General features: G+C 31.8%; 1 protein-coding gene and 3 non-coding genes across 4 annotated transcripts in view; 1 reads left to right on the forward strand and 3 right to left on the reverse strand.

Moving 5' to 3' along the window:
- Positions 1–14205, reverse strand: part of LOC149426152 (neuropeptide CCHamide-2 receptor-like) — a 176324-nt gene that overhangs the window by 132795 nt on the left and 29324 nt on the right. Inside the window, exon 2 of the mRNA XM_089635319.1 lies at positions 12742–12961. Coding sequence (XP_089491445.1) covers positions 12742–12961 — 220 coding nt within the window. The remainder of the gene's footprint in view (positions 1–12741; positions 12962–14205) is intronic.
- On the reverse strand, positions 9057–9129 carry TRNAV-AAC (transfer RNA valine (anticodon AAC)). Its single transcript has one exon. It is a non-coding gene; the product is annotated as a tRNA-Val (tRNA).
- Positions 10348–10420, reverse strand: TRNAV-AAC (transfer RNA valine (anticodon AAC)). Its single transcript has one exon. It is a non-coding gene; the product is annotated as a tRNA-Val (tRNA).
- TRNAK-CUU (transfer RNA lysine (anticodon CUU)) lies at positions 13979–14051 on the forward strand. Its single transcript has one exon. It is a non-coding gene; the product is annotated as a tRNA-Lys (tRNA).

The raw sequence follows: 14205 nt of genomic DNA on the forward strand, positions 1-14205 counted from the left end.
GACATAATATTTGATTCACTTGATTGTGCCATGTCTTTCTTGATCCCGACTTCTTGTACCATTCGCTTTCGCGTCAAATTTTCTCCTTACACTCCTTATATCTTATATCATACGATTTACGCAAGTCCAATCATTACGTCATCCAGTGCGGCCGCGGCCTAAGATTTGTAAAGACAAGCTAATTCATTTATTTTGGAAAGAATATCTACAAATTTTTAGCCAAAACTACGTTCTTCAATATAACTCCTTCAGATAAAAACCAAAAGTTATCAGCCGTCACTATTTTATCTCTAATATGGAAGCAATGACAAAATATACAGACACAAAAATGACAATGATAAAGGGTACAATTTGTGGCTGGAAATTTAAGTGCAGGCTATGGTGAGACATAATATTTTTTTTAAATATTCTTCCTAGATAACAAATAATTTTGTCTTTTACGATACAATAATACCATACGAGACGCAAGTATGATGTTTGATAGGTTATTGAAATAACTAATCTTGTTTATGAGAATATTGGTTTGTTTAGTAAATATTATATTTTGGAAATACTAATCGTTTTAAATAAACAAAATTTATCAATTAATTCGCGGAATTCACCTTTATAGGTCAAAAACCACATTCGACGTCGTGTTAAAATCAATTGGCATGTTTAGAAGTTATACGAGCAAAGGGAGTTTTGTTTAATTAAACTAAAACCGAAGCTGAAAATCAAAATATCTGTTATATTCATGAAAACGTGGTCGGCATTCTCAATTTTTAAGGCTTTTAAAGCTGTGATGAAACGAATAATCAATCATCTCGTCTGATAGGGAGATATAGCAATTCATTAAATTAATGGAATGTAAATGAATAATTCCAAACATTTGAAATGTGTAAGAGAATGTGTTAAAACTGAAAACAAAATATTTTATCCTGTTTCGGAAAATTTAGCATATTTTTAACCATACCATGAGTGAATAATAATAATAATAATAATATTTGGCGAATTTATATAGCGCCGTTTTCGTGAGAAATCACGTCAAGGGCGCTGTCGAATCACCGACCATTAACATTTCTTAAAAAAAAAATTTTACTAGGTAAGTTCAAAGGTTCAAACAATAATTTTTTTCTGAGAATTTTTTAAGAATTTCATACTACTTAAAAAAATAACAACATTATTAATGGATTGAATTTAACGTAAAATAACACAAATAGTAGCAAAAATATTGAACTGCACTTCCTGATCTAATAGGGAATTTCTCTTTACAATTGAAAGTAGCAAGAACATGATTTTCTTACATCACACATCACAAAATCACAAATCAAAACTGACATTTGTCGGAAAACTCACGCGCGTGGCACATTCGCCTGTCTGCCAAAATGCAATGTTGCCAGTTCTTTCGTATCCAGTTAAAGACTTTTTTATTAGTAATAATTCTGAGTAGAAATTATACAGTTTTTATTCAATGTGCAACGAAAAACCCATTTAACAGTTAGGAAGTGTTTTTTTTGTATATTAGTAAGGCTGTAGATATTTAATGTGGCTTAAAATTTCAAGAAATTTACTAACCTAAATGTGTTCAGGGTTAATTGATGTAATGTTACCATATTTACTTACAAACAAGTATTAAATCGTACTACAGACCAATTTGTATTCTTTTAATAATACCTAAACGTTAGTCTTTGGTATTAGACAACTGAATAAATCACATTATACATAATAAGCATGGTTTTATCACTGCCAGATCAACTCTACAAAAAAAGCATTTTGTAAGAATTTTTTATATGAACTTTATAAATATCTGAGTCACTGCCAACTACAAATCGAGTAAACCCAATATACACAGACTTAAGTAAAGCATTTGATAAATTGCCACACTCCATTCTGATATTGATAATAAAAAAATAGTAAAAGGAATCTTCCTAAAGCGATGAACCACGTTAAATAATAAAGTGGGAATGTAACGACATAAGTAATGAAGTAGGGTAAAAACAATATTCGGTGCGTGGTCCAGCGTAATGGACGGACCTACGGTCGACTTTGCCTTAGCAGGCCTGGAATTTCGATCTTTCCGTGGGGTTTATTTGAATTATTTCTGATAAACGTATTACTAAATTCACAAATGTATCTAGAGAGATCTAGAGGGAAGTTACTTATTCAACGCCTAGAAAAATCTGGCGCTTACCGCTAATTTTATTGTTTTAAAACATTTTATGCAATTTTCTAACCGTTTTACATAAATTATTTCATTGGTAAGGTCCTGTTTTTATTGATCTCAAATATAAATAACTTAGATTCGTAGGGATCCCTAGTGTAAGTCGTAGTTGTAAGTCATATTATAGCGGTATTTTGAATATACCCACTAGGTCATAAAAATATGTATAGTTTTAATTTACTGGTTAAAAGTCTTAGTGGTAAATCACTAGACATTTTCAAAAAAGACAAAAATTCCAGATGACTTAAAATGTAGTATCATCCGACCCATTTATAAAGGCGGTGATCACACTGTATTGGGTAATTATAGACCGATTAGTATTTTGCCATCAATCGAAAAAATCCTTGAAAAATACATTCAGCTGAAATTGATTAAATATTTAGAAGATTTTTCTATTATTGATACAAATCAATACAGCTTCCAGAAAAAAGGGCACTGAAATGCTAATTCAGAAGTTTGCCAGCCTAATAAATAATGAATTAAATAGTAAAAATCATGTATTAGTCTTATTTATAGATTATTCCAAGGCATTTGACACTAATAACCATATAAAATTATTGAAAATATTACAAATCATAGGAATAAGAGGGAAACTTCTAAAACTCTTTGAAAATAACTTAAACAACCGATGCATGAAAATAAAACTTTTGAACACCTTAAGTAAACAAAGGAAAATATTAGCAGGCGTTCCTCAAGGTTCCATATTCGGCCCAATTTGATATATTATTTATGTATCTTTTATTAAGTACATTTTTAAACATGTAAAACACTATGTATATGCGAACGATACTGCATTGGTGATTTCTCGCAGTGATTTGCAATTATGTATTGAACTATTACAAAAAGATTACATTGAACTTTTGAAATGGTCTCACGACTCTGGTTTAATTATAAATCCCAAAAAAACTAAATTGATACATATTTGATCACCCAATGCTAAGGCAAATATTATTACACCAGAAATAAAGACACACACATTGCTTACATGTTGGTATTCCTGCAATATGTACATGTGAAAATATTGAACTGGTCACAGAGTATGTATATTTAGGTATTATTATTGATTGTTTTTTCAAATGGGACTTACAAATAAATAAAGTCTGTGAACGTCTGAGATCTATTGTTAATAGATTAAAATCATCAATTAAAATTCTATGTTCCAATACGTACACTTAGAAAAATTTATTTATCACTAGCTGAATCTATTATAAGGTATGGAATCACAGCTTGGGGACTTTCATGTAAAACAAATATAAACCATGTTCAATCAGTTCAAAATTCACTAGTAAAATTATTAGCTCATAAAAGTTTATACGAACAAAGGCATAATGTTCCATACCTTTATCAGAATCTTAAAATTTTCTCAGTAAGATCAATTCTGTGGTATAAAATTATATTTCAGCATATGAATAGCCCTATATACATAAATAGACTGGACCACACTTACAATACTCGTTTTACGATAAATGAAGGACTAATTGTACCTAAGCATTTAAATAAATATGGACAAAGAACACTGGACTGCATGATACCTAGTTGCTTAAATAGGTTACCTGCTGAAATAAAAAAATGTAAAAACAAATATTATGTTGAAAAATTGGCTCGCTGAGAGAAATAGTTTGTATTAGAGTCTAATACAAACTATAGGTAGATACTATCACTGTTGTGTATATGTTTTTATATTTTTAAAACAAATTGTTATTTTTTATTGTTATCACTGTTGTCATTAAGTAAAATAAGTTTTTATCTTTTTTTAATATTTTTTATGTGAAAATTTGCCATCGACAAACTACTGAAAAGTAGTTTATTGGAACTTTTCTGTTTTTTCTGTATTTTATTTTATTATTTACTGTAATATATATTTTTGTCTTGCTTTCTTTAAATAAAAAATAAAAATCTTAGTTATAAGTCACTAGTTATAAAACTTAGTTATACGCCACAAGTAATAAGTTATAAGTCATAGGAATACATTAAATGTATAAACTAAGTTGTTAAGCGCCCTTGAGATGATTTTTTCACGAAAATGGCGCAATACAAATATTTCAATCATAATTATTATTCCTCTAGAAACAATTGAGATTTTAACAATTCGTTTGTCGGAAATAATTAAAATGTGAGCGTCGTGCAAACCCCCTTTATTAGAGTCTTATGTCCCCTTAATTAGAATCACATTAATTTTGCAGTGGCGGCTGTTTTATGAGGGTCATTTGGTCAATAACCTCCCAAAATATGCTGCAATAGTATTAAGGCGATGCACTACGCCATGTAATATTTTAAATGAAGCCGCTATCAATAAAAACCCTTACGTAGATGGCGATAAGGTTTAAATTCCCGCTGTTTAATGTTTAAACCCCATCCGCCTGTTTTGATTTATGCAAGAAAAAACATGGCCAAAAAGTGCCTTTTATTTTATTTTGTGAATTTTCAGGCATAAATATTTAAATTTTTTTCGATCATTTTATAAATAACTTAATTTGCCACATTATAAAATAAAATTATAACCAAAAATGGGTTCGTAAGTAGGAGATTTTGAACTTTAAAGCAGTTTTCATAGACCTTATACATTCTTTTTTTCTGGGCTTATAAAAGACTTATCTAAAAAATACTCGATTGTTTCAAAGGCATCTGAAACATTTCTAGGCGACCAAATATTCAAACCAAAAACACTTGATTTTGCATTACTACGTAGTGCATCGCCTTAATACACCAATGATTCGGTAATGTCTTTAAATTTGTCTTAGGTAATATGTACTAATAAAAGTATGTTCATGATTACAAAAAAAAAACAATTAGAAAGTTTTTTATTTCAATTAAATTTTATGACGTGTTTCAAAAATAATCGTAGTTTGATGAAAATATTTAATATTAGACTCATCTAAAAAACACTCGAATTTTTCAAAGGCCAAGTTGTATTCTACTCGCATTATTTAATTGAAGCATCTGAAACATTTCTAGGGGACCAAATTTTCAAACCAAAAACAAATGATTTTGCTTTACTACGTAATGGCATCGCTTTAATATAAAAAGAGGATTTGAGAAACTACCCTAATTATTAATTTATTTTGAATATTTGTGCACATTCTTACAGTAGTAGCGGGTTCCAGTGCCATCTAGCGCAGTGGTTCTTAACCTGGGTTCGATCGAACCCCAAGGGTTCGGTGAGTCAGTCTCGGGGGTTCGGTGGAGGTCAAGACCCCCGACTTATATGATTCGTGGTGACACGCCCCGCTTGTCCATCATTGGCTGAAGGTGATCACGCAGCGCCACGCACTTAGGTGAGCTTGCAAACTCTCTCGATGGATATTTCCCTACAAGAGAGTCATATCCAGCATGGGTTCAACAGCAACTCTTCAGAACAACATCGCTCTCAACGTTTTGGTGTCAACAAATGGAAACATACCCTGTTATTGCTAAGAAAGCTCTGGAGATTTTTATACCGTTTGTTACAACATATCTTTGCGAGCAATCCTTTTCGAAGATGCTGGATATAAAAACGAAGAAGAGGAATAGACTTTGTTGTGAAAATGACATGAGAATGGCAATTGCCAAGGTAAAGCCGCGAATTTCTGAATTGGTTTCTGAAAGGCAACAGCCGAAGTCACACTGATTTAAAGTAAATAATAATTAATATGTTTCATGTTTTGATTTAACCATTAAAATTTAATGTTTTGATCTTTGTTTTTTATTTTTTTTTCATTTTGTACACCTATATATAAATGTATACCATGTTTTGAATTTGTAAAAATCTAATTTAATTTTTCAAATTAGGAGGGGTTCGGTGAATGCGCATATGTAACTGGTGGGGTTCGGTACCTCCAAAAAGGTCAAGAACCACTGATCTAGCGTCTAAATGAGAAGCTATTGTATGTACCTACAATGGGTCACTTTAAATTTAGTCCCCTAACTATCTCCTTTCTTTTTCTTGTCTATACAAAGACAAAGAGAAAGTAGGTAAACACTACCATGTCTCATACAAAAATATTTCAAGGGGGTTTTCTAAGGTTTTCGGACATGACCGCGGTGAGATAGAGATATATACGACCTAAGATTATTAAGGGAGGGAGATGTGAAGAAATGTCAGTCAAAAGTTATTTGTGTGATAAACGAATGCCATCTTGAACTTGAATATTAGTTTGCAAAATTATGTTCATATTTTTTGACGTAATTTGCATGTAATAATTTAAAATTTCAAATTCTGTGGATATCAATCAATGCATTGAATCATGACAAACGTATTCAAATAAAGTGACAATAGTTTATGTTACAAGAGAAAAAAATATGTTAAAAACGAAAGTCATGTAGGTGCAATAAAATTAACGTATAGGTAATTTTGCTTTCATCGTTTACTTTTGAAGTCTACTGATAAACAATGGACTGGAAAAGACAGATTAAAAAACTTTTCATAGGAAAAGATCTTTTAAAAGAAAACAAACGTCAATTAGTTAAATGTGTAAATAATTCGAAAATGAATCTTCAAAAAAACAATATTAAATATACTACCGGCTTCAGAATATGTGGGCAACTGCAAATTAATTGGAGTTTTTATAATATTCACAACGAATTAGTAATATTAACATTTCATATTCATTTTGTTTCGATTGAGCTTCCATTTCTGGACTTCTAGAGCCGCATTTGTTAGTATTTTCTTATTGTGTAATGGTTTTGTAATATTTTTTTTATAAAAATAATTTATCACATGCCTTTAAAGGTACTTGTACCGTAAATAAGTTAATGATAAAATAATTAATTATGTAATATAATAAAACATGTTGAATCGAAAAGGAATTCAGCCCAGTGACAGTATGATATGACTCTGATCAGAATATCAAACTGAATTACTAATATGTCATTTCGATACTAAGCATACTAATTTTGAAGGCGGGTGTGTTTAGCGCCGCCCCGGAAACCATTTATTGGATAACCAATACCTCTACCAAGTGGTTCACTCCAAGTTGTTCACTAAGTTTGGTGACTTAGCAGTTCCCGGGTTTATGGGAATAGGTTTTTCAGGGTCTTGACGACAGATGCGTCTTCCCACCAACTGTGTGGCAAGCCTAAGCTCTTTCTATAGCCCCAACGCTGCTTAACCGGGTGGCGATGCTGAAGAATAATCAAGAAAAACTAAAAACCAAAAAATATTTACGGCAGCAACTCCTAATAATTTTTTAATCAATCAGTTATGTAAGTTATCAAATTGATCTGTTAAGAATCGTCTGAATTCAAAAACCTGTTAAGTAAATAAAAAAATCCGTTAAAATATTATTGTGTAGGAAAGGAGATAGTTTTTTTTAATTTTCAAATAATTGTTTAAGGTGTTATCGAGCTTAAAATGTTGTCTATATGTGAAAATAAAAGTGCGGTTCTGAAAGGGTTAACACATTGTTTAATCATCCTTTACAAATCTTTATACATTTTTCATCAGATTTAGCAAACTGCCCTTTTTATAGAATGTAAACAGATTTTGACCTAGATTTGGACACATATTTTTTTGCTCAAACATTTTATTTATTTTTCTCGATAAAAGGCACAGGCTTTACGGTATTTTAAAGTTGTTTACAAATAAAGCTTCTTAACAATAAAAAATGTTTTAAACAGTATATTTTTATTGTGGCGATATTAACATCCACTCTGGAACGAGGTGCAAAGACGAGAAAATTCTTACATAATATGGAGCAAACGCAGACATTTTTTTTATTTATCTTCGTCAAGTTTTAAACTAGTTATCTCTTCTCATTGCTTCTGCTCCACGTAGGTCGTCAAACTTTAAATGTTACGCGTACCACGAAACGCTCTTAGACCTACAGGGTTCAACTTTAAATTTATTTTCAGAAAGTATTGCCGACTGGTTGAGTTAGTTGAACATTGTACCTTGTAGATTTAAGAGTTTCAGGGAGGGTCAATCCAAGTGGGGTAGTTCTCGACTTCTTTTATATTACAAAACCCTTGTACCTCGAATCGGCTGCATCATTAATATACTGTTGGAGGAGTGCTCCAAATGGCAAATATACTCTTGGAAGATTTGAATGATTTTCACAATGGAAAAGTTCAAACCTTTCTGAAGACCTGAGAGGTGGTGCTTTGGTACACATGTAAAAAGTTAAGCCATTTTTACTTTTTCCTTTTTGAGAATAAGAAATTAAGCCATTATAGGTTGGTCTTTACAAAGTAATGAATAACGTCTCACGTATTTTAATATTTTCTTACATTTTTATAAATTTGAGCACGCAGGAGAAATAAGTACAGAAATATACCTACATGGTGTCCGGAGGGTAAAATGCAAACACTTCGAGAGGTGATTCTCCAGGGTGGGGCAGAAGTAATGACCCGTTTTTGACGAGGTATAAAAAACAAATAAGCTTAGAGACTTAAACCTTTTTGTATTATGATCTGTATATAATCCCATTTTTACATTAAGTTTTGAATACCATTTCAGCAAGAATACACTGATTACATAACTCTTGGAATTTTTAGTACCAAAAAAAAACCATGCTCCGATTTATTCATTCTGTACTATGTTAATAATAATAATATTTGGATGATTTGTATACCGCCGTTTTTGTGCAAAATCACCTCAAGGGCGCTACAAAATATTCGCTACGATGCAAAATATACCTACTTCTGCTCTTGAATTTAGAAGAAAGGAACTGATGCGTAGGAATAATGTGTCAATTTCAGCGAGAACAGAAAAATTTAACACTCTGTTTTGGACTAGCCAACATTTTGTCTCGCTTTATTTGAGAAATATTTACGCAGAAAATAATTTAATGCGTTGGAGAGATGAAATTTGCCCAGTTGATTTCCCTTTACTTTTCCTTATTTAATTTGTAAAGCTAAAACAAATCTTATTAAAAAGAAATGTTTCCGCCCGGGATCGAACCGGGGGCCTTCCGCGTGTTAGGCGGATGTGATAACCGCTACACCACGGAAACCAGATACTCTTATATAGTAACTAAACAATTAATCGAAAGTACATAACTTATATAGTATTTATGACGCAACCCACGTGATTTTAAATCACCTGTGATGATTACCCGTTTTGGACGATTTATGAAATCGTATTTCTGAAACAGAAAATGTGTTGTTTTTTTTTAAGTAGCAAACAATCATGAATTCTGGCGTTCTGAAATTCGTTCAGTTTTTTTTAATATGAAGTTTGGATTCTATGAAAATTCAGGACAGCTACAAATCAACACATTTAAAAAATGATATAAAGTTAATGAAGGTCAAGAAAAATAAAATCCTATAACTTTTCATGACTTTATACCACTTTTCAAATCGTATTGATTTGTTATTGTCCCGAGTTTTTCGGTTATCGAAATATGTTACTACCAAAGCTTGCTTTCGTTTCAGTAATGAAGTATGGGGATTCGAGTCATTCGTCAAACTGTAGAAAGTAACATATTTTAAATCATTGACCAAAAAAATATTAAATAAAAATAAAACGTAAAAAACAAAGGTTTTTTTTCCTTGAACACATCTATTTTAAAATATCTTTTAAGACTTACAAAGAAAATAATTAAAAAAAGATTGATTTGACTGAGGATTGAACCCTCCAACCCAGGTACTGGAGTAGTCAACTTTACCAACATAGAACCGACATTTATTTCGTTAACTGCTGCTAATATCATCCGATTTTAGATAAATGCGTGTGCTTGTAATTTGAAATACTGGTATATAGTGTTCAGGGAAAAAAGGCCCCTTTCTCTTTCATAATGAGAATTTAAATTGGTTGTAGGAAATCTTGTGTCTGTATGTCCTTGTGTGTTTATGTGATTGCCACCAAAAGTATTGAAAAAATGTATTGTCATCGACAACGAGTTTATATGCCGAGTTTCAGCTCGATCGGATATCGGGGAGTGTGTTAATTTTCGTTTCCAAGATTTGCATTCATTCATGACCGAAAAGAAAAGTTAAATTCAAATAGATGTACTTATAGTTTTAAAATATCCAGCGAAACAGGGTAGTAAAATTAGATAAACTCAATTCTAAAGCCACCTTGGGAAAGCAAAAAGTTGGTCGCTTCCGATCCGATCTAGATATTTCAAAGAATTATTTTTTTTAATATCTTCTTTACAGAATAATTTTTAATGCGAGAATAGTTTATAATTTTCGTGGACAATAAATAGTATTGTGAAAGAAAAAAGAAATGTTTCCGCCCGGGATCGAATCGGGGGCCTTCCGCGTGTTAGGCGGATGTGATAACCGCTACACCACGGAAACCAGATGACAAACTAATCACACAAAATAAAAACATTGAAACGAATCAAACATCACCCGAGTTACGACCATTGGATATCGAAACAGTTTCTTCGTTTCTAAAGAGCGGTGGAAGATAGGGTTTCTTCAGGATACTGGTTAAAGTATTCGATTCTTTTGATCTTTCTGCGAAAACTGAAAATTCTCTTGCCTCAAAGCTTGAAAGAAATTATGAAGTTATAATAATATTGATATAGCGTAGGTATTCTTTGTACTCCCTCGATAAGATCGAAAAGTTTTTGAAAAGTTGTCAATAAATAAAACTCTCTGTGTCAAATGTAATATGAGGAAGTCTCGAGCAAAAATCGTTAAAGGCGATAGGAATTGCTTATAATGTTTCCCAGCGGCAAATATACCTTAGTAAACATTGAGCTGAGCCGTTGTTGAGGAAATATTGTTTATTGATAGAAGGTTAATGTAGGCAGTGGCGGCTCGTTTACGGAGGTCTTTTGGTCAATGACCTCCAAAAATATGATGCAATAGTATTAATATTAAAAAAATTATTTACTAAGCTACCCAATTATTCATTAATTTTTAATATTCGTGCATATTCGTACGGTATTATCGAGTTTCAGTGCCATCTTGCGTCCAAATGAGAAGCTACTGTATGTACCTAGCGTAGGTCAAGTTTTGTCCCCAAGCTATCTCCTTTATTTCTCTTTGCTATACAGACCAAGAAAGTAAACACTATCATGTCTGACGTTTGCTTAGTATCATATAAAATGTATTTTTAATGTATTTTCGGACATGACCAGGATAAGATAGAGATATCTACGACCTGAGATCATTAAGGTATTAGAGGGAGATGTGAAAAAATGTCAGTTGTAAGTTTTTTTTGTTATAAGTGATAGCCATCTAAAACTAGAATATTTTGCGAAATTGTTTATCCATCGTAACGTAATTTGCTTAGAATAATTTAAAATGTCAAATTCTGTGTATATCACATCGAAAGAAATCGCAAACAATTCATTGAACCATGAGAAACTTATTCAAATAAAATGACAATTAGTTTATGTCACAAGAGAGAAAAATAAAGAGGTTAAAAAAGTTTTTATCAGTGCATTTGCGGGTGCCCTTGCACGGAATGATGCTGTATCCAACAAAACTATGAATGTTGAGTTAATAATAAGAATATTTCGATGATTTATATAATATATTTATCTTATTACTAACTATAGACTGGTTAAATTATTATCAACTAACGGCTAACGTATTGCATTCACCGGTTCATCACTTACATATACAAAACTATAAATGTATAATCCATTTGATCAACTAACGTGATGCTGTGTTAGAATGTATATGATAGAGTTATTGATGTTTACTATATTATATAAATAATGAATTGGCTGGAATTAGCTTAATAGGTACCATGTAGGTATCCAATTTGTAGAAACATTAATTTAAAAATATTTGTTTTATTTTTATTATTTTGTAAAATTATTAACCTCAACACAGGCTTGTCCTAGTGAGGTTAAAATTTCTAACGTGAAAAGATACAATGCAAAGAAACAATTAACAAACAAGTGATGGATTTCTAATTAAATTGCTTTTCTTTTACTTTTTTCATTTAAAACTTTAAGCCCCGCATTCCAAATTTCTTCCGATTTATAAAAGTTTTTAAGTTACTAAAAAAATTATATTATTTTTGAAGATAACATCATAACATTTGTAAAGCCGAAACCGTAAATTTATGAAATTCCCTCGGAAGAAAAAGAATCGCAAAGTATATTCTGAAAATGATTAAAATCACATTTTGTTCCGCTATTTAACATGTTGCAGATATGAAAAAAATATATCACATTGAATATTTAAATGCAACTTAGGCTTTTGACGAGAGATTTATATTTTATTTTGTTTTATTAAATATTTTAAGAGTTTTCCCTTCTTTATTATATTATTTTTTAATATTAGCGCGCTCCTTTAATAGTAATATTTACATATCTCCCTTTCAAAGCACCTTCTTCTTTGTGTGAACGCTTATTACGGATTCTTATATAATATATGATTATTGCATTTTAATTAATTGTATAAAATGTAATTAAACATAACTGTTTTCATTTTACTTAAAACTGGAATATTTTTGGATGCAACGTTATTCCGGTATTCCAGGCAACGGCTCATTTAAAAATGTTGTGTAAACGGTACACTTATCAGGTCAAGCGACCAGGAGATGTATATGTATATCCGGTAGTAGCATTCGAAGTTTGTTCACCGTTGCGCAAAGGAGATGGTAGCCCGTATAGTAACCAGGATATCGTAATTAGATAAGAGAAGGAACATACCTGTAGTTTCCGAAGAGGATTAACAATAGCGCAGTATCTCTCCGCAGACAGCGCCGTGAGGGTGAACACAGACACCCCGATGGACACGTCTTTGGCGCATTCGGACAGCCTGCAGAGGGCCCCTCCCCACGGCCAGGACTCCAGGGTGTAGATCATGGATGCGAAGGGCACGCTGGTCACTATCACCAGCAGATCAGCCAATGCCAGGGAGAAGATGTATCTGTAATTGAAAGAGGATTTGAAAATCATTTTTGTTTCGATGTCAAGCGAGGGCGGTGCATTCGGAAATGCTATCAGAAAATTGACTGAGGCTATGAGAATTGTACCTACCCATGTTAAAATAGTTAACAATTAAAAAATAATGTATATTTTTCGAGTGTCAAATAACATTTTAGTGTTAAGTGTAGATAGTTCAACTTATGAAATCATATTTAAGACCAAATTAGTTATGTAGGTGGCCAATTTGTTTTACATAGGTACACACATATTTTACTTTAGTGTCCGGTTTCGTTCATCTCAATTTCTCAGTTAAAGACGGTGTTTTTTAATAGCTTATTTTCATCTGTCAACAAAAAATAAATGTTTTGGTTATTCAGTGACTGATAACATTGCAGCATAACATTGACCATTGACAAGGAATTTTAATTGAATTGGGCGGCTAATTTTAATCAATTTCTTCACAATTAACGTAACTACATAATGTTCTTACTACCAAAACTATTCTCAAACCTATTATCCAACTCTCAAATTTTCAACAATAGATCAAGCAAACATATATAACAACTATTTTCAATAGAAATTTCAAAGGCTAAAATTTATTAAACTAAACACAGGAAGTTATTTTAGTATCGAAATAGATATTCCATTATTCTAAATGCTACAATTAATTCATTCCTGTAGGACTTCTTCCCGCTGCTTTTACGATTATTTTAACTTACATAATACCACTTCTAACAATAAAGGGAGATTTAAGATTCAATAAACATTATTCCCTTTCTACACTGCAAAATGGAAAATGCTAAATTCGGCGAAGCTTCTTGCCAAATTAAATATTCTTTGAACATGGTTGGAATGGATTATCTGTAAAATTAATGTAAATGCGAATAGGGGATCGTGCCGAGCGGTCTAAAGTGGCTAAGTGATAATACTATCTTGGGAGCAATGTAATTATGTCAGAAATAAACATCACGGAGATGCGCGCTAGTTCAGACAAGATATTTTGGCAACCCTGTCACTAGCCCGGCTAGCTCAGTCGGTAGAGCATGAGACTCTTAATCTCAGGGTCGTGGGTTCGAGCCCCACGTTGGGCGAATATTTTTTGTAATTTTAAAAAGTTTCTACGTAAATATGACTTTTTGACACAAGATAAAAAATACACTTCAACACAAATTTGGTGGCACGTGACATATTTACAGCTCTGAATTACTTTTACTATCGACCCGATGTTTGGACGCATTTGAAGTA

The sequence above is a fragment of the Hesperophylax consimilis genome, chromosome 1, assembly GCF_061612785.1.
Source record: "Hesperophylax consimilis isolate HC1 chromosome 1, BYU_Hcon_1.0, whole genome shotgun sequence".
NCBI classification, from domain to species: Eukaryota; Metazoa; Arthropoda; class Insecta; order Trichoptera; family Limnephilidae; genus Hesperophylax; species Hesperophylax consimilis.